General features: G+C 35.6%; 1 protein-coding gene across 1 annotated transcript in view; it reads right to left on the bottom strand.

Moving 5' to 3' along the window:
* Positions 1–25,180, bottom strand: part of kcnh5a (potassium voltage-gated channel, subfamily H (eag-related), member 5a) — a 234,352-nt gene that overhangs the window by 133,952 nt on the left and 75,220 nt on the right. The window contains exons 7-8 of the mRNA XM_056481183.1: positions 16,937–17,029; positions 7,059–7,488 (exon numbers count right to left, since the gene is read on the bottom strand). Of these exons, the coding sequence (XP_056337158.1) occupies positions 7,059–7,488; positions 16,937–17,029 (523 nt within the window). The remainder of the gene's footprint in view (positions 1–7,058; positions 7,489–16,936; positions 17,030–25,180) is intronic.

A 25,180-nucleotide genomic window follows, 5' to 3' on the forward strand; every position in this document is an offset into this window, starting at 1 on the left:
TGTATAAAAGATAAACATGAAGCTTCTTTGAAACTTTATAAATATTATTCTGTGTTCTATAGCAGGATGGATTTGGCACAACACGATAGTAAATAAATAATGCCAGAGATTTATTTTTGGATGATGTACTGTCACTTTAATTGCCTTAGTAGCAGTACTGCTTGCTCTCTTTCCTCTCTCAGTCCCACACACAACTGCACTGAAAAAATTTATTCAAAGATGATTCCTTGGATTTACTCAATTTTTTTACGTTAAGTGGTTGTAAACAATTTATTTGGGCTGAATTTAAACAAACAAATTAAGTTGAAAATTGCTCAATTTAATTTGTTTGTTTAAATTCAACACAAATAAATTGTTTGCAACAGTTTTGCATGCAACACTTTTTCAGTGTGTAACAACCCTTGAATCTTAAGATTTAAAAGATTAAAAAGGAGTACAAATCAGATGTATGCATTAAAAGAAAAGAACAAGACTCTTAATTTGTGGCTAACATATCAGTACAACAAAAAGGCACTGATCAGCACAACTAGATTAAACATGGTGATTAACCTAATGCTAATTCCACAGATCTAATATAAATCTTGTCCCATTCATATTATGTAAAAAAAAAGATTAGCGACTAGCACAAAAGAATGACTCTGAGAACAAGCAATTAAACTCAGCTTTTGTAAATCTGCTAGTATTTATGAATTCATATGGTATGTTAAAACAAAAAATCAGTTTCATCCCAATTTAGTTCAGTAACAGCCGGATTTGGCTAATGCAGTCCATATAACAGCAAACCAAACAATGCAGCATATTGTAGAACAGTGAGATAAATCCACAAGCAACACAAGACTTTCTTCCCATCTGCTGTCATTTGTGTGCGCAGAGAGAAGTCTGACAGAAACGCAGGGCAGGCAGTGAAGAACAAGCGAGCAATAAACTATGAGCTTCAGCACTGCGTACTGCACATCAGGAGAAGATCGGCACTGCGCCGCACTTCTGCTGAAACTGATCTGAAGCCAGCTGTGCTTTCTAAGCTACAGGCTGCCAAATTAAACAACCTTTAGTCTGCTTTCTAATTAAAACTTTTAAAGCTGACGCCTGTAATTCTGTGACACTTATTGTGTGTGTGGAATAAAAGACCCATTGAGCTACACGTTCTCAAATAATACAGACAAAACCAGAATTCAAGAAAACTGGCTTTGTAAATAAATACAGTATTAAACTTGTATTAAACTTGGAGTTGTTATAAAATAAATAAATAAATAAATAAATGAAGAAAGAAAGAAAGAAAGAAAGAAAGAAAGAAAGAAAGAAAGAAAGAAAGAAAGAAAGAAACAAACAAACAAACAAACAAACAAACAAACAAACAAACAAACAAACAAACAAACAAACAAACAAACAAACAAACAAAACAAACAAACAAACAAGACTTCAGCATCTAAGCCACTACAAAAATGTCAAATGCTTTGTAAATGAATGAATGAATGAATGAATAAGGGCTGCTTAGTGGCACAGTGGGTTGCACGTTCACCTCACAGCAAGAAAGTCGCTGGTTCGAACCTCAGCTGGGTCAGTTGGCATTTCTGTGTGGAGTTTGTATGTTCCCCCTGTGTTCGCGTGGGTTTCCTCCGGGTGCTCCGGTTTCCCCTACATGTCCAAACACATGCGGTATAGACGAATTGGGGAGGCTAAATTATCCGTAGTGTATGTGTGTTAATGAGTGTGTATGAGTGTTTCCCAGTGATGGGTTGCAGCTGGAAGGGTATCTGCTGCGTAAAACATATGCTGGATAAGTTGACGGTTCATTCCGCTGTGGTGGCCCCAGATTAATAAAGAGACTAAGCCGAAAAAAAAAGAATGAATGAATGAATTAATAAATAAATAAATAAATAAAAGCATGTAGTTGGCAAAGAAAATTTGTTGAAAAACAAAGAGGAAAACTGTACTATGTCTGCACTGCAGCATATTTCTTTATTAGTCAAAAATGTATTTATTAGAAAAAGAAAATGTTTAAATGAAAATGAAAAAGTTTTAAATGAAAAGAGGACAATGTTTAAAATGTTTTTGTCATGACAACTTTATCTAGACAACTTTCAAAAGTCATAAATCTGTCATAAACATGACAATCATGCTTATGACAGATATAAGACAAATGATGTTGTCTTGGTTATGTCAAGGTGTCATGCCAAAGACATCTCAAACTTTTGCATTTAAAATGACATAAGTGAACTGACATTTATAACAGTTGTCATAGGTGTGCGCAAAATCACATTCATATTCATTATGTATCATGTCATGATTATAAAGACTTCATGACAGTCTCATGATCAGCCCCTTCAAATAAACTGTTTATTTCAATCATTTATTTTTCTGTGCAGTGATGCCAATTGTAACTGGGATCATTAGCTGACACATTAAAACACATAAATGACATATTAAAGCCCCCTTAATCTAATGATTCTTTATTAAACATTATAAATATTATTTAAGCTTTACAGAAAGATCTATGCAATGATTATATATATATATATATATATATATATATATATATATATATATATATATATATATATATATATATATATATATGGGTATGTCAAAATTAGCGCGTTAATGCACAAGATTAATTTGAAATATTTAACGCGGTAAAAAAAAAATACGCAAATAACGCAGTAGCAGTTTTTCATATTTCCTGTTTTGGCCAACGTTTGTTTAACGTGCAAAGAAATTTGGATAAGACCAAGGAAGCGCTTTTAGAAGAAAAGTTTCAGTATAAAACAATTAATGTCGCGTCACCAGTAGAGCTGTGAACCTTCACGTCTACATCATGGTGCACCGAAGAAACAATTAATTTTGACACCCCTAATCACCAGGCTATCCTGCATTTCCTCCAGAGTTTCATGCAATTTCGGGTGCTTCATTTTTAATCTTTAGACTTTAACTGCAGTTCAGCAGTTCACTCTCATTCGGCATATTTTCATTCAGGCTGTTTTAATGGAATTTGATACCACATGGCAAATGGAAAGAAAAGCCTCCGCATTTCAGGACTCGGGTGATCCTTTAAGGTAATCAAAAATTGCTGCTTACATGGTAGACTCTTGATCAGTATTATCTTAATCATAAAATCAGAGTATTGGTATCCGTGTAAATGTACTCAGTGAAAGTGCCAGATGATGTCACAAGCTGTCAAAGACAGCCCATTTCTCTGCCTTTAAGTTGCTTCTATGAGCCCTCAAATGTTTCATTAAGTTTGATGTGTTTCCCCCTACACGCAACTTTTGTAAAGCATCTGCTTGACGTTGCTGTGTCAGAATCCTTGCTTGTACAATATAGCCATTCTCTAGAACGCTTAGTTTAAGCAAATTTGATGAACGCGCGTATGAATGAATCTGAAGGGATCCCTCGCTAACTTGACGCGCTGTACTGTCTGTGTGTGTGTGTGTGTGTGTGTGCGTGCGTGTGTGCGTGTGTGTGTGCGCGTGTGAGTGCATGTGTGTTTGTAGTCCACTTAGAATCCAACATGGTAATCATTTTTGTTTGTTATTGGCATTGATTGTTTTGAAATTCAATTGGCACTTACATGCCTGTGTTTTTATTTCTGTAAATAAAATGACATTATGTATATATATAATTTATTTTTATTACATTTTTTTGTGAAAGCCATAGCATTTATTCCTTACGAAGTTGACAAACAAATGTACAAATGACTTATAATTGTCTCTCCATATTCATATACAGAATAGAAGGTAGTATTTTAGTATCCAAAAGAAATGACACACTACACCTTGAACTGCAATCGAGCTGCCATTCATGTTTTGAGAAGCACTGCCCAACACATCTCTTTCTGCAGTGCCACTGTGCATATCACCTGCCATTTCAGCTAAAAGCTTCTAGTCACAACTGTAACTCATGCTATCTCAAGTAAATTTCAGCTCAATTACTCAAATGCTCACCTGCACAACTACATTACTTCTGAGAAACATAACAGGATGTGATTCAGTGACAAAGAGCAAAAAGCAGTGTCATGGTTTGAGTTTGTTCAATTGTATTCCTTTTTGATCAAATATAGACAGAGATGTTTTCAAAGAGGCAATGAAGCTCTTATTTGGATATGACGCAAATGTTTTTTTCTGCAGGAGCAGACAATTGTTTTATATCAAATTATGGGATGTTATGTGATACTTGTGTCTGCAATGCTTTTAAACAGCACTTTGTCCTGATTGGTGGGGATAATGAGCATTCAGTTGATGCTATTTTAGGATTATTCCTTACTGAGCGGTTCAGTCTAAAGTATAAAAGATGCACTGATGTTAAAAAATATTTATTAATGTATAATTTCGATGAACTGACATTACTGTGATTTTAGCTCTTTTTTAATACAAATAATGCTGAATACATAACTATGATGTTAAAAAAAAATCCACAAAAAATGTCAGACATATACATTTAAAAATTCTACATGAGTTAAATTTAAAACAAACAAACAAACAAACAAACAAAAAAATATTACAATTAAAAATTTTGAATTCCTGAAAGTGAATTTTCGATCACATCAATGTATATTTATTCGAATCATAGTAATTTATTTAAATCATTAATTAGTATTAGTATTGACGGTGCAGTAAGCGATCTGCCTAAATGCTATCCATTAGCATATCTTTAGAACATATCTACCTCCCCTGCCGTCCAAAGCCACACCTGATATCACAAAAGCGCACATTAAAGATGACGATAGACAACCCACTAGATCATGTCATTCACCAGTTAGAAAACTTTATAGTACTTTATACTTTGTAAAGTGTTACCAAGATTACTTTAACTTGACCATTAGATGAAAGAACTAAACTTCAAATTCAAATCTACAATATTGGCAATCAAATCCACATTAAATCCACAATATTGACTGACCAAATAATTTCTAATATTAACCAACAACCAGGGTGCAAATTACAAGGAGGTTTAGGGGGCATTGACACCCCTAATTAATGCTTGATCCCCTAGAAGGGCATCAAAACAAGATGTATGGGGGGTCAGCCCTTTAATAGTAAGAAATAGCTTTCTCTGATCTCTGTTCTATATCTTAAAGGGGTGGTCCAAAATGTAATTTTAAGTCTTGGTTGTGTTAATAAGATGCAAAGCATGCAAAGGAAATCATGTTATTTTTTCATAAATCTCACTTTGATTATATACAGCTACTCAGCGAACATGAAAACAACTGATATATTTCCTAGTTCCCCTGAAAGGCCCGCCCTCAAGTGACTTTGATTGGTCATGTGTCATAATGTGCTGCGATTCGCGGATCGGCTCCATGTCACGCCCGTGCAAGCACACGCGTTTTTTGTAAACAGTCTGTCAATCTCATGCCCGCTCTCTAAAATAACATCTGACAAGTGTCTATAACAAGTGAAAATGGAGTGCGGCTCCTTTAAGAGAGTTTGCCATCGTGTATGTCTATGTGTGTGCGTGTGTATGAACTGTCTGTAGTTGCGCACAACACGACAAACGCATGTGCGCGGGACCGATGTTTATTTTTCTTTTTCACTGATGCTCGGATTAAGTTATTTTCTGTAGTGACGCAGTTGACAGAACAATAAAGCACAAGATGTGGGATGCCACCTGTGTGAGCCTTGACTGATTTTTCTGCTGCTACACAAGTTAGGAGAGCTCTCGTGTATTTTTTTAACTCAACGCGTTACACGATCTTTCACATATATTCGAAATATGAATGTGTAAGTAATATGAATCGTTCACATATCTTTTGCGAGTTCATTATCTGACATGTATAACGCACGGAAAAGCTGTCTATAGAGAAACACGCACGCGCTGGTGAAGAGTGTGTGTGTATGTGTGTGTGTTTACAGCTGTTTGACTGATAAATATTAATTTGTAGCTAAATGGTTAGTGGTGCCAAACAGCATTTCCCATTGTTTACATCTTTGCTACAGCATATCATTAACGCTAGACACAGTACATGTCATGGTCAATTTTAACAAATAAAAACACTTACAGGTCGTGGCTCAGAGTTCACAGCTTCTGCTTGTTGGAGCTGCTCCTTCTTTGAGGAGATTTTAACCGAATCCAGCACTAAACTGGGAGAGATTCTGGAGCTGTGTTTTGTCAAATCATGCTTGCTAAGTATTTTATAACTCTCTGGAAACATAATTAATATTGAACTGTTAGCACTTCTGTCTTTGTGTCGTGTCCTTTGGAAGCCCAAATACAGAAACAGAAGAAGCTCTGTGAAAATAGCAGCAAGGCATTTTCTCCCTCTGCTGTAACATTACAGCGCCTCTGGCCACGCCCCTTGCTGCGCAGTGTGTGTGTGTGTGCGGTAAAAGTACGTTTGTGATCTCACAAGGCCCGGAAGTATTTTTTTTTTTTTTGTAGTCCTCAAAATTCGTTCATTGTAGGCTTTGCTAAGCTCTGTAAAAACCAAGGTTTCCCTTTGCATTGAACTTTGAGCATTTTAAATTCAGAGATGTTGTTTATGTTCACACAGCTACATTACACATCAACTAAAGTTTAAAATATGATATCGTAGTGGACCACCCCTTTAAATATTAATAAATAAAAATGTATTATATATATATATATATATATATATATATATATATATATATATATATATATATATATATATATATATATATATATATACATACATACATTTGATCCCCCCATAACAGTTTATACAACTGCATAGTCGTGCCAATCAAGGAAAAATATCATTCAACAGTTTAAAATTAGCAGTTCTAGAGCTCCGGTAGACATTTTAAGTATTCACAAAACGTGGTTCTTGTAAAAAAAAAGGTGTTTATATTTGCATGTAGCCTAAAAAAAGAAAAATTAGACACATCATTTGTCAGTTTGTCCTACAGTAGGCTAACCTCTAAAATATTCACTAAATATCCCTCAAAACACTGGAAACACACTACCAACAACCCCTATGCCATGAATATATCATGTACTCCTAATCTTCATGCATTCATCAACCAACCAATCTTCAAAAAAGTAATGTACAGTTAGTTAAAGAGCCCATAAAATACTGTAAGTAAACCAATAATACTCACAGCCCACCATCATCATGGCCACAGAGAAGATCTTCTCCCCGTCAGTGGTTGGTGCAATGTTGCCAAAGCCAATGGTGGTGAGACTGGTCATGGTGAAATAGAGAGATGAAATGTAGAGCGTGTGTTTGCTGGGTCCACCTTCCCAATGGCCTGAGCCGCTGGCGTTATAGCGGTACGGCGTCCCAATGCTAATAGCTAACTGATAAAGCCAGCTGTCCGTCTTGAGGCTATTGGTAGCTTCATCGATGACCTCGTAATCTCCAATGCTGTACCAGATGCAGGCCAGCCAATGAGCCACCAGGCCAAAGACACACACCAGCAAAACCAACACAGCAGCACCATATTCCAGATAGTGGTCCAGTTTGCGAGCCACTCGACCCAGGCGGAGTAAACGCACCACTTTCAATGAGCTGAACAGACTGCTGAGACCCTGGAGAAGAAAAAGAAGAAGAAGAGGAAGTAGCATAAGGAACAGGTACTGCAGGGGAATGGGGAGAGAAAACAACTAATATTTATCACCATACTTCCCTAGATGACTGATTAAGCCTTAAGACTTGTTAACATTTAACCTCTTTTATGACCCTGGACCACTTAATTAGTCTTACAGTATGTTGCATGGCAATTTTATCGATTTGTCTTGTATATCAAAAATCATAAATTGTCATGTTCCATTAAGAAATTTTGTAAATAATATATCAAAACTCACTTTCTGATTAATAATATGCACTGCTAAGCACAGCACATCACTTTGACAACTATAAAGGGAATTACATTTCTTTTTACTAAAACTTCTATGTTAAGCTGCTTTGACACAATCTACTGTACATTGTAAAATAGAAATAACGATGAACTGAATTGAATATTGGATTGAATATAGTTTTCTCAGACAATATTGTCTTATCATAACACACTATTCATCAATGGAAAGTTCATATATTCAACTTTTCAAAAATTGTGATCCAGGGTCACAAATGCCAGGTCTAATATGTAACTGGGGCATTCTTTATATAAATATTATGTGTAGTACATTTCTAGCACACATATTTGAACATTGGATGAAGTCGGGTTGAAAGTTAAATTATTTTGACATATTGGTGGTTTGCAAATCTCATTTTATCACTCCATCAATCAGAAAATACTGCAAACAGCTGTAAATAAATACATTTTCACAGTTTTATGAGAATGGGATGTTGTACATAATCAAAAAAAAATTGTATGTAAATATACTCTGTAAAAAAACTATGTATTTGAAAAATATGTATTGAAATTGAAAACTAAAGACATAAATTGTGGCAAAAGAAACACTTAAGTGTATTTTGGATGTTTTCTTTTTAATAGAAATCTAAATTTGAATATAATTATATATATATAATAGATTATTCATGCAGAAACAGAATGCTGCGGGTCCTTTCTACTGACCTTTAATATTTTGTCGACATTTTTTTTTTTTTTTTCAAAAGTATTTTTCTAATAATACTTCAACTAAACTAGGTTTAACACCCTTATTTTTTTGTTAAAATGAATTATTTTTATTAATAAAATTGTACATATTACTTTAGTGGTGGGCACACAAGTGATTTTACAATCCTTTTTCTTTTAAGAGGGTATATGCACAGCTAATGTTTCTTCCCATACCAATAAACTTTTGGTGAACAGTTAATGTGACTTTTTTCAATTTTATACGTTTCCTTTCACAGCATCACTGCAATTAAAGTATAATCAGTTAAATAGACTTCAGCATTCATTTAGTTGTTCAAGCGTAAAACAAGAGCTGTTTACACGCACGCGCCCGTCAGGGTCAGCAGGCTAGCATTGAAACTCCATTGAAAAATAGAGTAAAATATGTAGTAAAATAAATGTAAGTTTTATTTTAAAGACATGGTGTGTAAAAATGTAATTTAATGCAGTGATTCTTGTATATTCTGAGACCAACTTTATATTATATATCTTATATTATATAACTTTATATGTATATCAATCAGGCAGTGAAGATTGTTGATTTTTAAAGAAAACAGACCTTAAACATGTCAATTTTGTAACGGCATACAGTTCACCAGAAGCATTTGACCCAGGTTACCGAAAAATTAAAAGGCCTTCTGCATTCTTCAGCATATACCCTATTTTCAAATTCTCTATTTCTAACCACTGGACCCATCACATGACTTTGATTTGGCAAACACAATTTTTTTATTCTTTTTTTATTATTATTATTATTATACAGCTCTTATATATTACACAGTTCCATGGAAAAAAAAAAGAAGAGTTTCAGAACATGAAGACATATTGATTTAGGCACATGTAGATATATAGGCTTCTATAAATAAGGTTCATTTGAAAGTTCTCAACATGACTTTCAAAAAAGCCAAGTGTGAATTTCAAGGAAAGATCGTGCGTGTCCATCTGAACATGAATAATTCCAGGTTGATGGGTGTCATGAAGCTCCAGAGACCTGCTCCTTCAGCCTATAGTCACTTTGATCACACACCTTTCATGTCAGAGGAGAAGAAAAGTACAGATAGCCAAAGTTCCTCCACTGATCCTACAACTCCATACACCACATCCAAAGAGAACCACAGATCTCACCAGTTGTTTTACTGATCAGGTAAATTCTGTTAAGCTAAAGAAAGATTAAAAACTAACAGTTTGGATAAATGTTTTTGAGTCTGTATCATTAAAGGTAAAAATTGTATCTGAAAGCAAATTAAAGAGGAATCTTTTCAATTCCACAAGAAGCAGGATAACATTGAATTAATTCAGTTTGACGGCTGTTTTAATATTGCATTAGCTAATGTTTCTTCTAGTTGCTTTCTGATGTGATTGTTCAGTTTTGTTTAGCACATGCCAAATTCTAAAGACTTGACTAAATATGTAGAGACACACAATGCATAGAACAAGTAATAGCAGCAGTGCTTTTATGATGGAGGAATTTGATCAAATATTTGGGTTTCAACTGAGATATTAAACTTCGATACAGTTTCTTTTCAAATGTATGAACTAAACTTTGAGCTAAAAGTAGTCCTAATACAGTTTGTTGAAACTTTAATTGATATTATTCACACTTATTTACACTCGGCATTGCCTCGCTGATCAAACACTAGTAACTCCACTACAAACATCGGATCATTTCCTTCTCTCTCTCAACATCCACATTACTCCTGAGCCGCCACACACTCCAACTCTAGTTGCCTTTCGCAGAAACCTACGCTCTCTCTCACCCAATAGACTATCCACCATTGTTTCTAACTCTCTTCCTCTATCTTGCAAACTCTCTGCACTTGATAAGAACAGTGCCACTGATACACTCTGCTCCACGCTAACATCATGTCTAGACAGACTATGTCCTCTTACATCCAGGCCAGCCCGGGCCAGTCCTCCTGCACCCTGGCTCTCTGATGTTCTCCGTGAGCATCGCTCAAAACTTCGGGCTGCTGAGAGAATTTGGCGAAAAACTAAAAATCCTGAACAGCTCATAACATACCAAACTCTTCTGTCTTCTTTCTCGGCTGAGGTTACTTCTGCAAAGCAGACATACTTCCGTCAGAAAGTCAACAGTGCCACCAATCCTCGCTTACTTTTTAAAACATTTTCCTCCCTCCTCTATCCTCCTCCTTTACCCGCATCCTCCACACTCACTACTGATGACTTTGCTACATTCTTTTGCACCAAAACTGCAAAAATCAGTGCTCAATTTGCTGCACCTACAACAAACACACAAGATACACCACCAACACCACACACACTCACCTCTTTTTCCCAGCTCTCTGAGTCTGAGGTGTCCAATCTCGTGCTATCAAGCCATGCAACCACCTGTCCGCTTGATCCCATTCCCTCTCATCTCTTGCAAGCCATTTCTCCTGCAGTCATACCAACACTGACCCACATAATTAACACGTGTCGTGGAGGGGAGAGGTGTCCAACCTACAGCATCTAAACACTGGGGTACCTCAGGGCTCTGTTCTTGGGCCACTTCTCTTCTCTATCTACACGGCATCTTTAGGAACAGTCATCCAGAAACATGGATTTTCCTACCACTGCTATGCTGATGATACCCAGCTATACCTCTCTTTTCACCCTGATGATCCCTCGGTTCCAGCTCGCATTTCAGCCTGCCTGTCAGACATTTCACACTGGATGAAAGATCATCATCTCCAGCTTAACCTCATGAAAACGGAAATGCTTGAAGTTTCTGCCAACCCGACTCTTCACCATAACTTTTCAATCCAGATGGATGGAGCAACCATCACTGCATCCAAAATGGTAAAAAGCCTTGGAGTAACGATTGAAGACCAACTAAACTTCTCTGACCACATTTCTAGAACTGCTCGATCTTGCAGATTCGCACTCTATAACATCAGAAAGGTCCGACCCTTCCTATCTGGACATACAGCTCAACTCATTGTTCAAGCTCTTGTTCTCTACAAATTGGACTATTGCAACTCTCTGCTAGCTGGGCTACCAGCTAATTCTATCAAACCTCTTCAGCTGCTTCAGAACGCAGCAGCACGAGTGGTCTTTGATGAACCCAAAAGAGCACATGTCACTCCGCTACTCACCCGTTTGCACTGACTGCCAGTTGCTGCTCGCATCAAATTCAAAGCTCTGATGTTTGCTTACAAAGCGACCTCTGGCTTTGCTCCTTCGTATCTGCTCTCACTTCTGCAGATGTATGTGCCCTCCAGAAACTTGCGTTCTGTGAATGAACGTCGCCTCGTTGTTCCATCCCGAAGAGGGAAGAAATCACTTTCCCGAACTCTCACATTCAATCTGCCCAGTTGGTGGAATGAACTCCCTAACTACATCAGAACAGCAGAGTCACTTTCTGTCTTCAAGAAACGACTAAAAACGCAACTGTTTAGTCTCCACTTTCCTTCCTAATCTGCAACTCCCTCTCTGGCTATACCACTAACTGTACTCTCTCTCTCTCAAAAAAAAAAAAAGAAAAAAAGAAAAAAAAAAAGAAAAAAATTTTTTTTACCAATGCTTAGCTTCTTAGACTTTACACACCTGAAACTTGTCTATAGCACTTGTTCACTGCTGCTCTTATAGTTGTGTAAATTGCTTCCTTGTCCTCATTTGTAAGTCGCTTTGGATAAAAGCGTCTGCTAAATGACTAAATGTAAATGTAAATATTAGCCCCCATTTAGCTGTAGCTTGTGTTCCATCACCTGGTGTTAATGCGCATCCTGAAGTGTGGAATGAGAAACAAATGATAAGGAGGCCAACTATTGGATAAAATTACTCTAATTTAATTTCTTATCCTTGCAAAAAGGATTAATGAGTATAGTGGGAAGAAATTGCTGAATAAACTTGGACATATTGAATATTCCACCCACATGACTAATCAGCTGTCTCCATGGTTCTATTGTTTATTGTTTCATCAATCCCAGTTGTAAGAGCAACAAATAACAACTTGACTTCTAGTTGATCATTTGGAAAAGTGGCAGAAGGTCAATTTTTCTGATGAATCATCTGTTGAACTGCATCCCAATCATCACAAATACTGCAGAGGACTTATTGGAACCCACATGGACCCAATACACTCACAGAAATCTGTCAAGTTTGGTGAAGGAAAAATCATGGTTTGGGGTTACATTCAGTATGAGGGTGTGCGAGAGATCTGCAGAGTGGATGGCAACATTGACAGCCTGAGGTATCAAGACATTTGTGCTCCTCATACAAACCACAGAAGAGAGCAAATTCTTCAACAGGATAGCGCTCTTTCTCATACTTCAGCCTCCTTATCAAAGTTCCTGAAAGAAAGGTCAAGGTGCTCCAGAATTGGCCAGCCTAGTCACCAAACATTATTGAGCATGTGTGGGGAAAGATGGAGGAGGCACTAGATGAATCCAAAGAATCTTGATGAACTCTGGGAGTCCTGCAAGAATGCTTTCTTTGCCATTCCAGATGACTTTATTAATAAGTTCTTTGAGTTATTACAGAGATATATTGATGCAGTCCTCCAAGCTCATGGGAGTCATACACAATATTAATTCTTTTTCCACTGCACCATGACTTTATTATATTCTATACTGTACAATATTTCTGTTAAGTGACAAGACTTTTGTCAAAGCAAAGTCAGACCTTACTGTCCTAATTAAATAATTAAAAATCAAGGTATAGTCATATTTTATTTTGGTCCTTTGCCTTTCATATAAGCCACTTCTGATACCAATTGATCAACTAGAAGTCAAGTTATCATTTATTGTTCCTAAAACTAGGATAGGCAACAAGATTTTTGTCAGGTGGTGTACTGCTGGTTTCTACGTTGCCAATACTAGAGTCAGCTGCTCTTGCAACTTGATGGACATGCATTTATGACTTTTTTTTTTCTTTCTTTTTTTTGTGAATTTTGTTAAGATGTAAACACAACTTATGTCTGTGTGTTATGTGTTTGTTTATAAATCATGTTTTGTACCTTTAAATACCAATTTAAACTCCTGCTAGCTGATTTCCTACTAATTCTTTAGATCAGAAATTTAGTCAGAGATTTAGTCAGAAATTACCAACCCTGTAGAATGAGTTTAAATTCAAATATATGCTTGATTTACTGTCTTTATTACACACAATAAATGTGTGTTTCTCAATTATTAATGTGTGTTTATGCAGACATAAGAGTTATTGGGATACAACTAACAACACAGTACTTGAAAACATTCAGAAAATATGAATGTTGTCGAGTCTGTATCATTAAAGAGTGGAATAAGTATAGTGTTTTTTGGCTCCGAAAGCAAAATGAAGAGGATGCCTTTACTCAGTTACGCCCACACGTGCACTGTTACCCGTTGAACAAAAGCTTAAACATTGCTTGTCAACTTCAGGCCGATGGAGATTACAGGTCTTTCAAGGAAACAGCCCACTCTGATTAACATATATTTGTTATAGTTTTCTTAACATACACAAATACACTATTAATTAGATTTGTACAAGGATTATTGGGGGAACATCTGCTGAAATGATTTAATGGTGTTAAACCTTAAAAATTATTACAGTCTGGAGGGTTATTTAAGTCCATAGTGACAGTGATTTAATTTTGAGAGTTTGCATGCTTTGTGCTTCTACAAAAAAAATGAGGAATGACCCATATCAAAGAGCATAGAATCACCAAGAGGCGACACTCTGTTGATATTTTGTAAACAGCCACTAGATGCCGCTAGTGTCACACGGTGGCCATTTTGGATTGAAAACTTTTGACATAATCAATTAAAATATTGAGTTAAATATGAGTTAAAATGAGTACATCCCCTTTTGATAAGTAACATTTTAAAACATTTTAAATCAATATCCCAATGAAAACAGACAATTTCCAAAATGTTGACAAGACTAAGTTTAATACATCTGATATCTAAAATATCTGTTTCAAATATTACATTTTGATCCCAAGTCAACGTCCCAATTCATGTTAATTTAATTTAACATGTCAGTATTAATATGTATTATGCCAGTGCACAAACTATTAAATTAAAGTAATTTAAAGTAATTTCACCTAAACAGTTTCAAGAAAACAAGTATGGTTAATATATTAAACATTAAGTCTGTAGACATTAAAAGTGCTGATAATCACCAGTCTATGATTGTAAGTGTTGTATTGTTGTCTTTCAGGTTATATCTCAGCTTTGAATGAATAAATAAAAAACAAAGTAGCTGCTTGCCATCGCGATAGCAATAAGATCCAATGGACGGCCGATTGCTTTCAGCCCAGAATGGCGAAATTGCTGGCCGCTGCTCTTGCAATGGAACGTTCTACTGAGTGTCGCCTATTGGTGATTATAAGCTCTTTGTCCATATGAACTCCCACTGGTTGGGATTTAAAAAATTATATCAAAAATAAGTGACAGTGCAGTGTCGCAAAAAATTAAGGATGCATTAATACTAGGATAATAAAAAACTGACATTGACCATTGACATAGGAAAAACACATACTAAAGAAGTCAATGGTTACAGGTTTTCAACATTCTTCAAAATGTCTTCTTTCGTGTTCGACAACAAAAACACAACCCAGGCTCATTCTAAAAACGTACCCCTATAAAAATTTCTGGAGAGCATGAAATACATCCCAGGAGCTACGTTTTTTTGCAGTTTTTGTTTTTGCAAATCCACCAGAGGCCGCTGTGTACACTTTTTCAGATCTCAAATTTCTCTCGTGAGTGCCATCCGTGCCTGCTGTTCTCGTGTAAATGCACCAGAGCCCGCTTTGAGATCTGAAAAAGACTGACTGACTGACCTACCGATCACCCCACCCACTCCCTTCCCTGAACCCAACCAATAGTGTTTTCAAAAGCACAGACTGAACTGATCCCCCACTTCCCTAAACCCAACCGACAGTGTTTTAAAAAAGAAATCGAGAAAAATAAAAGCCTTTACCACGTTTTCAGATTTTACCATGTTCTCATCCTGTTCTTTACTGGTTTATTTTATTTTTTGCCTTTTAATTTTGTCTTGCCCGCTTTCTGGAACCATTTTTCACCTGGCTTGAACCCCGTCATCACAGTCAACTCCTCTCTGTGTCCCAAGTCGGCCGACATACATGGCGAGCTACTGGGCGAACTGGTAACAGCGGAAAAGCCGTCCACATGGAACAGAAGCCGTTGACGACATCATATCGCCATTCGTTTAAAGACAAAATGCAGCCATAGGTAGCTCTGGCTACATAATTTGTGCTCTCTAGAAATGTATAAGGGGGTATATTTTCACAATGAGCCTTTCTTGAAATAAACTCAAACTGGTTTGGAACAAGTTAAGAGAATCCTTTAATAAACATTCAGGAGGCAGGAGCATGTCTTGAGCTTTGAAACTGACATTTAAATTCACCTATTAAAATCAGCCATTGTCTCACTCCTCTAATGCAATTCTTGTGATTTGCCCCCAAATACTTCACAGCTGGATGTTTGCAATCTTTCCTAAGGACACATAGGAGGTTATCTGGAGGACAAAACGGAACGTCGCATTCTCTGCAGACACTTGATGGATTCTCTTTTCTAAGCCGGCAGAGTGAAAACGAGGGGGTGCGAAGTAAGTACACCTAATTGTTGCATCCTCAACAGCTTCGGACTGTCAGCCCAGATCTGTTTATAAATAGTGTCCATGATGTGTACCTCGCAGGTTTAATTAGCATTTCCTCCGCTGAGGATTTCTGCCTTTTTGTTCCAGCCGTCACATAATCAAAAGGCTAATTTCTCAAACATGCTTTATGTTCCTGAAAGGAGCAATTTTCCCCAGACACTGACACGGAGGAAGGAAGGTAAAAATAGATGTGTTCATTCTGCAATATCGCATAGAATCCTACAGCTTTTATTACACTAGCTAAAAATGTTTAAAGAAAACTGATGCTAATTTTGCCAACAGTCAACTCCCAAAGCAGAGCAGCTCCTAATGGATACTTTTACGAGTAATTCATCACTCTGAGAGCTTATATCTAATTTGCAATGTGCTTATGTAGCATTTAGTAAACCATAAAGATTTTTGCCTTTGTCTTTAAGGCCAAACAAATGAGTAGTTCTCAACTGTGAACATTAAAAGGTTATGCATACTCATAAACGTTCAGTTATATGTGACGACCCCACAGTTGAATGATAGGATAATCGACAAGAAAACATTAAAGCCCGCTGGTGAAACATGCTACGTTTGGTTGTGTGTGTCAGGGGGTGGGAAATGAATCTTGTGCCATCTAATTTGAATTGACTCACATCTAAAATCACTTTAGATAAACAAACACACTAAGGGGTGCAGCATTCAGAGCAACATTAGCATAAATTAGAGAGCCATTAGTGCGTCTCTGCTCAACATTGAATAGGAGAGAGGTTACTGAACTTGAGTACAAATGGGAAAATGGGACAGAAGAGCTATAAACAACATACTGTAAGAAATGAGAGCAAACTTACAGGCAGCACTGAATCCTCCGCACGTGTGGCGTTTCGTGGAGAATGGCCTGCAGATGGCAAGTGACCCACTGCAGAGGAGTCTACAAAGGCATCCTAAGTCAGAAAGACAGAGGCAGACGTTTCACATCACGCTAACCTGCGTTAGTGCATGCAAATAATAAATTAAAGACGAACTTCAGGATTCAAGAGACCCATTTACAGATATGAGATCTGGACAGAAGCACATTGAGACCATTAAAGTAATTAGCATCAACGGAGCAGCAGGACGTCATATTAACATGATAAACAGCAATAAATAATGTGTGTCCAATAACAACAACTGACGTCCTAATATGCAGCTTCTGTGAAATGATTAGGAAATAATTCACCTGAGAGTTTTAGCTTTACTCACTCACTTTTATGATCTATCAATCTTTAAACTTTTGTTTAGTACCAAAGATGTGTTTTAGATTTAGATGTGTTTCAAAGATTTAGGTCAGAATATGTGTGCTACCCAAATAATGACTAAAAGTAAGTCTTTGAGAACATTAGACCAGGGGCTTGTCTCCTGTTTCCAAAATGCATCCCAAACTGCTTGAGAAACTGTTCTACCATGATTGGTGATGAAAATAAACTATGCTCAATAGGATGTACTTGTGTTTACTAACTGTTTATTCAGTTAAACATGAATTTTGAACTGTATTTGTCAGATAGTGTTTATACTTCAATTAACATTTTTTTATTGTTACAACATGTACAGTAAATATAATTTTTTTGGAAGGACACTTTATACCGTATAACTGCAGGATAACGACATTTACATACTGCCAACCCAGCCTGATCTCACAAGAAAACATAAGTATTTCAGTTGTATGAAATTGTACGATTTTAAAAAGGAGGCGTGGCACCTAACCCCACCCCTAAACCCAACCGTCATTGGGGGATGAGCAAATCGTACTAAATTGTACGAATTAGATCATACAAATTCATACGAATTAGCCACTAAATCAAAAAGTTACGAATTGCCGTGAGATTGTGTTGGCCAACCCTATACTACTATACACAACTCCTAATTTTTTCTGATTTTGACTGTAATAATGATGTAATTATGTGCACCTTTTGTGAAGCTGCATTGCAATGATAATTATTGTAGGAAAGTGCTACACAAGTAAACTTAAATTGAATTGAATACAGCAAAGTTTAAATTGGCTGTCAAGCCCCCAAAAAGAAATATGAAGGTCATACTGTAATGGTTCTGTGTTTTCCTCACACAAACCTGTACGGCACATCAGATGTTTATTTGTTTAATAAGCCCAATTATTTCATTTGTTAAGCATTAATACATTTTGTGAGCTTTTTGGTTTAAAAACAGGCAATAATAATGTAATATCATTCCTCAGTGAAGAAAGTTTTATTTCGGCTTGAATAAAGGCAATTTAATTTTTTTTAAAAACCATTTTAAGGTCAAAATTATTAGCCCCTTTAAGCTAACTCTTTTTTTGATAGTCTACAGACAACCATTGTTGTACAATAACTTGCCTAATTAAGCTAACCTGCCTAGTTAACATAATTAACCTAGTTAAGCCTTTAAATGTCACTTTAAGCTGTAGAGAAGTGTCTTGAAAAATATCTAGTCAAATATTATTTACTGTCATCATGGTAAAAATAAAATAAATCAGTTATTAGAAATGAGTTTTTAAAACTATTATGTTTAGAGATGTGCTGAAAAATTCTTCTCTCCGTCAAACAGAAATCAAAGAAAAAATAAACAGGGGAGCTATTAATTCAGGGGGGCTAAAGATTCTGACTTCAGCTGTATTTGCCCAATAGATAAGACATTTTGAATATATATTTTTAACCATGTTTGACTCTATCTTTTTATGGTTATGCGTTATTGGTTGGCATAGGTGTTTTTAAGGCCAATTAAAGGAGGATTTGTGCTTGCGCAAGCTGTAAGTAAATCTGTCCCTAAACGTCTGCTTAGCAATTTTGCTTCTCAGTTGTGCTATTTATGGATTTACCAAATGTTACACTCTCCCTGCTGGGTTGTATTAACCCATATTTAATCCAGTGTTGTGTTCATATTTTTACATTAAATTGAAATTACATTTTTAACCCAGCTGTTGGGATTGTCCATTTTGAGGCAAGGTTGGGTTAATGAAACTTCAGTGTAATCAAATATATGTAAAAACTTTTAAATAAAACTTTCAATACCGCTTGACCAGTGATGATTGCACTTTTTGTATGTGTTATGTAGGTTAATTGACTGATTTCATCACACCAGCTCTTAATTTAGTTAATCATTTTGCCATGTTTAGCTCTGTTTATATGTTTGAATGTATTTTTATGTGCACTTTATTTAACTTACATTGAATATGCATTTAAAGTAAGAGTTCATTTAATGAACTTAAAAAGAAACTTCATTTAATGGGGAAAGAGATCCACTCAAGGATGCAATGATCAAATTTGCTACAAAACAAGGAAAACTATATGACAATCCTCATTTTATTCAGAAACTAATTACCTATTATTGTATGACACAAGTCAACAAACTAGCTGATAGACAAGGACATGTGACCCACGGGGGACACAAAGACAGAACAGGCTGAAGTTCATAGGAAAACATTGGACAGCTGCAGACTATCAATCCCCACGACAGACAGCTGCACTCCCGCCAACTGCCTGTGCCTTCAATTATTTATAACACACTTTACAGCATTTGATTATGAACAGAATGTTTTTTTAAATGACATCATAACTTTTGCTTAACTTTTAAAACATACAACATTATTTAATACAATGCAAAAAATGATCTGCAGCAACAAAAATTCTGATCACACTTTATTTTGATGAAGCTTGAATTTAAGTTACATTGCATCTACATGCCAACTAATTCTCATTAGATTATAAGTAGATTGTTGGGTTGGGTTTAAGGTTAGTGTAAGTTGACATGTACATGCAAAGTTTCTTATAGTCAGTTAAATGTCTGTTGAAGGAGCAGTATCACCAGATATTAACCAGACAGTCTACTAATACTCAAATGGACCATCAAAATAAAGTGTATTTTATTTATTTTATTTTTAAATTTTATTTTAATCATAAGAAGGTAAAATTAATTAACTACACTCTTGGAAATACTTAACAGGTAACTTAAAGATACATTTTTGTTCCTTTAGGTTACAAATTAGATACAAATTTGTGCTGTTTAGGTATATTTTGTGTAATTGAGCATTTTTTTCTCTGGGATTGTACTGTTTTAAATAGTGTAAAAATGTGTACTGTTGAATATACTCTTGAAATGACTATATTTTTAATTCAGTGTCAGTACATTTACTATGAAATTTGTCTTCAACTTCTTTGTCTGTTTTTTCTTGTGTAATTGGCTAAGTAGAATAATCAGTCAAGACGCATAATAAATGCAGCACACATCTACAGTGTAAAAGCATTAAAAAATATCCACGATGATGCAATATTGTTACACAAAATGACTGAGAGAATTAGAATTTAATTTCATGCCACAGATGAAAAGCCTAGACACCACAGATGCCTGTGGTGATTAAAACCAAGAAATTGTCTTTAACAATAACTCAATGCACTACAGAATTGTACGTTTTTAAATACATGCACAAATTGCACGTATTAAAACTACTTGAGTACTTTTAAAAGGGTTAATTTTTACTCTTAGTGTTAGAACATATGGTTTTACTCTACTTACACTACATTTTTGGAAAGATATGGTACTTTCACTCAAGTATAATTTTTCAGTACTCTTTCCGCCACTGATTAATTGTGATTATAGTTCTTACATGGAACATGTGTAACAGGGACACAATAAAATAAAGTGTTATCATTTTTTTCTGTCATTTTCTAACAATAATGAAGATATTTTATATTTATTGCTACAATTATGTGATTAATATATCGTTTTTGTTTTTTTTTTCTTTTCCCCTAATTTTATTTAAATATAACTGATCAAACATTCTAATTCTCATTATTAAAATATTATTAGATCATATTTATTGCAAAAAAAGTGCAATATGTTGTAAATATGTATTTTCATTGCAGTACTGGTACACACACATCCACATAAGTACAATCAAATGCTTTCTTAGCAGTTCTTTTTTCACCATTGTTATTTTGTTGTGTTTATTCTATTACTGAGTGAAATACTTAAATTTTCCACAAATTTTCATACTCATATTCACTTCATATACTTCATATTCACAGCATCAGAATATTTGCTAAGAGCAATCTATAACAGATACTTCAAACTTCATTTTACAAATAAGCAAAAAACTAAATTGAATTTAAATTAAATTACATTATATAAGTAGTATATTAACTCAATAATCTGCCATGAGTTTTGAATGTCATATTCAAAAACCCTGTTCGTTTTCATGGCTCTGTGAGGATCTAGCATTAACACCTTCCAGCTCAACAAGTGTCCCGTTGAGGTACTGGTTTGTGTCAGGTTTGGGAAACAAACAGAATTCAGTGGGGGTCAGATGACATTTCAACAACAGCTGAGCCAAAAGCCATCAGCTTTTATAATAGCACTCTCTGCCGGTAAATATATACCGTTAGCACAGTATAAACATGCAAAGAGGCATCTACTGTATATACACATTCTGAAACATATGACAAGGCTTTTCTACATTTCTAAGTAAAGGCTGCAGGTGTCTGTTGAAAATTCAGTGCAAAGAAGCAATGATGCTTCAAAGCTACTGTAGGCAAGGTTATGTCTGCTTAGTATCAAAATAAATCATCGTTGTTGATGTGTAAAAGCATTTAAGCCATGTCGATGTAAAAACAACTACAGCAAATGCCACTTCAGTTGCACTTCTGTGCCACATTTGCAGTGTAAATTTAGCAATACTTAAACGCATGGGTAAAACTTATCATGAACTTTTTTATTTCCTCCTTAAACCAATGAACAGAATCAATCAAATATTCTTTTCCTCCTTCAGAACACTGCTCTCTTTTAATACACAGTCTCAGTATGCCTCCCTATTTATTAAAACTTCATCTAAAGCTGTCAAAGAGATGTAGGTCATATCCTCACACTCTAAATAATAAAGGTTACTTAAATGATTCTTCAAAGCATCAAGGGTTTAAAGGAAATATTTATTATCAAGGGTTTTCACTGTACTAGGTTGCAATATCATATATTATAAAAATTGTCCCAGAAAGTTCTTGATTTTACATTATGGTTTGTTTCCTCTGCTTATTGATTTAATGTGTAAAAATAACAAATTACAATACACAAGTTGCAGTACAAAAAGTTTAAATACATTTGGGCTTTGAATGTATTTCTTTATCCTATGAATAACATAAAGCTAAAAAACTATATTGAATATAATACCCAATCGATAACACCCATGAAATCCCTGCTGAATAGTTAATGATAATTTTTTTTGTAATCTTTTGTAAGCTGTTTGGACAAAACTGTGAGTAGATGTGTGTCCCCGGTCATATTGGAGTGATAGAAACACAATAGGCCCTATAATACACCCAGCGCAATGCGGCACAAGGCGCGACGCAATTGTTGTTTGCTAGTTTCAGCTTGGCACAAGAGTCGTTTTGACGTTTTGCGCCACGCTGTTTAAAAAGCAAATGCATTTGCGTTCTGATCTAAAAAAGGAAGCGTGTTGAGGCACATTGCTGGTGCGTTGCTATTTTGAGAAACTTTAATAGACTGTTCTATAGACCAGAACAAAGCCGGCGCAGAGCGCGTTAGTTATGCGCCTCGCTTACACATTGCTTAATACAAACAGGGTGTACAGCAATACGCAAATATCTTTACATATAAAAAAATAATTAAAATATTAAGGATATAAATAGGATATCATAAGGATATATAGCCTATAGGATATAAATATAAAGGATTAAAATATTACAAAACATATTATTTTCTAGGCTATATAAACATAAAAACCAATCTTTCATGCCTTCATCTCAGGGGGCTTTTTCAGTTTATTCATAACAATTTGCTTTTGTATAATGTTATTATTATTAGCAGTATTATTTATTATATTCATATTTATATTTGTTTTTATTAAAAATAAGCTTAGATTTGAACACCTGTCAGGTTTTAGACCATATGGGGCATAGCATGTGTATCTGGATATAACTCAGTTGTTTGAACACACTTCGCTATTATTGTTCATTTATTCGTTTGCTGGAAATTAGAACTGAATTTAGAAATAGTTTTGAAACAAATCTTTGAGCTTAACAAACTAAATTAATTATTTATAGGCTAATAGATGTCTGTGCGTACAAGAAGTTTCCCTATCCACAAGAGTGAAAATGAAAGTAAATAATGAGGCTCATCTCTCATTCTCAAGCTGTAGATGCTCTGTTTAACTGTTTTTATGCTAGTGAAGGGTTCAGTTTTTCCACTTCCATAGTCCGTCATGTAAATAGCAAATACGCTTTGGTGCGACGCAACTGACTCTTAAAGGGAATGGGAGATGAGACTTTGATTGGTTTATTCTCAAAAAACACCTATAACTCATTAAGAAAATAATCTCTAATCCTTTTAGACCATGCGCCACGGCGCAAAGCGGATTTTTCCTACCTTATATTAGCAAAAGTGGATTCTGACACGCCCTTAATGCGTTTGCGCCCTGTGCTTTGCACTTTGCCATGGATCGTCAAAATAGAGCCCAATAAGTCTCTTTTTTAGGTTTCCTGATGTTAAAATAGGAACCAAAAACCCCATTTTTAGGCCCACCACAACATGACATAGGAGTGCAGTTTGTGGACGTTAAATCAGGTTTATTTTGTACATTAATATAGATATCCATACAGCAGTGGATATTAACGTGTATCCTGTCACATTTGCAAAAACAGTGCAAAACTAAACGTGTGTGTGTGTGCCTGTGTGTGCATGCTTTAAAACGACGTTGTACTGTATGTGACTCATCATTGCAAAAAGGCTTCAATCAACTCCACATCAAATACATCAATAACAGTTGGGAAAGTTCTTACTGTAGTAAGGGAGATCTGCATCATTCTTGTCTGTTAATGTGCTGTTTATCTACGTGAAGGGAACAGGCATCAGACAGATCTCTGTCGCTCTGACACACATGTGGGAATGGTGGGTGGGGAGAACCAGCTCATTTGCATTAAAGGCACAGGCAACAAAAACAGCTACAATACCTTAACAGCTCAAATTTTCCAGATTCTAAAAGGTATAATAAATTATCTGTTGGGTATTTTGAGCTGAAACTTTACAGACACATTCTGGAGACACAAAAGACTTATATTTAATCTTGAAAAAGGGGTAAAATAATCTCATTAAAAGAACACTCAAACACTTTCTTTTTAAAGTCAGGCTAATTTTACAAATCACCTGGAGTTAAGCAGTTGAGCTTTACTATTTTTAAATCCATTCAGATGATCTCTAGGTCTGGCATTGAATCAGATTAGACAGTTAGCATCCCGCTCAAAAAAAGGATTTTGTGTCAAAAATCAAAAGAGTTTTGATAATTTTCCTATTTAAAGATTGACTCTTCTGTAGTCAAATCATGTACGAAGACCAATTATCCAAACCTTTGTTTTGAGTGAGATGCTAATGGTCTAATCTGAATCAATGATCTATGATAAGCTAAGCTTAAAGTGATACTGCCATACCCGGAGATAGAATAAATGGATTCAGGACTGGATAAATGCAACTCTAGATCACTTGTTAAATGTGAAAAAAGTTGAGTTATGCATTTGATCACAGAAATATAAATAAATCTGCAGCTCAACCAGACATTACTTCATCATACATGTCCTTAGCTGAACTCAGCATGCACCATTCACCACATCAGAAGTGATTCAGCAATGCATGCAGTCTCAGATGCCACGGCAACACTTTATTGAGATCTGGGCACACTGCAGTTTTGAGACTTCGTTGTGTTCCAATGATGCAGAGACTCATGCATTCCAACAACAATGGCAGAGGATGCCTGTTGCCCGGGTAACCGTTAACACACCAGCACCAGTGAGAATTTGAAGAGTTATTTTCTTGGATAAAGATATCTTACCATGCATAAGGAGGGATTAATAATCTAAAGAAGCTTAAAGGCGAATCATATTTTATTCCTAGTGTCCATAGTCATTCAATCCAACCTCCATTAGGGCTCCTGCGCCAATTTAAAGTTTTTCGGATGATCCAATTCTTCCCAGCACTCCATATTAGTTGAACTGATGTCCCCAGACAGAATATAATAGTGGAAAAAAGTCTGTTGAGCAAAACGTCCTGCAAGTCCACCAGAA

The sequence above is a fragment of the Danio aesculapii genome, chromosome 20 (genome assembly GCF_903798145.1).
Source record: "Danio aesculapii chromosome 20, fDanAes4.1, whole genome shotgun sequence".
NCBI lineage: Eukaryota > Metazoa > Chordata > Actinopteri > Cypriniformes > Danionidae > Danio > Danio aesculapii.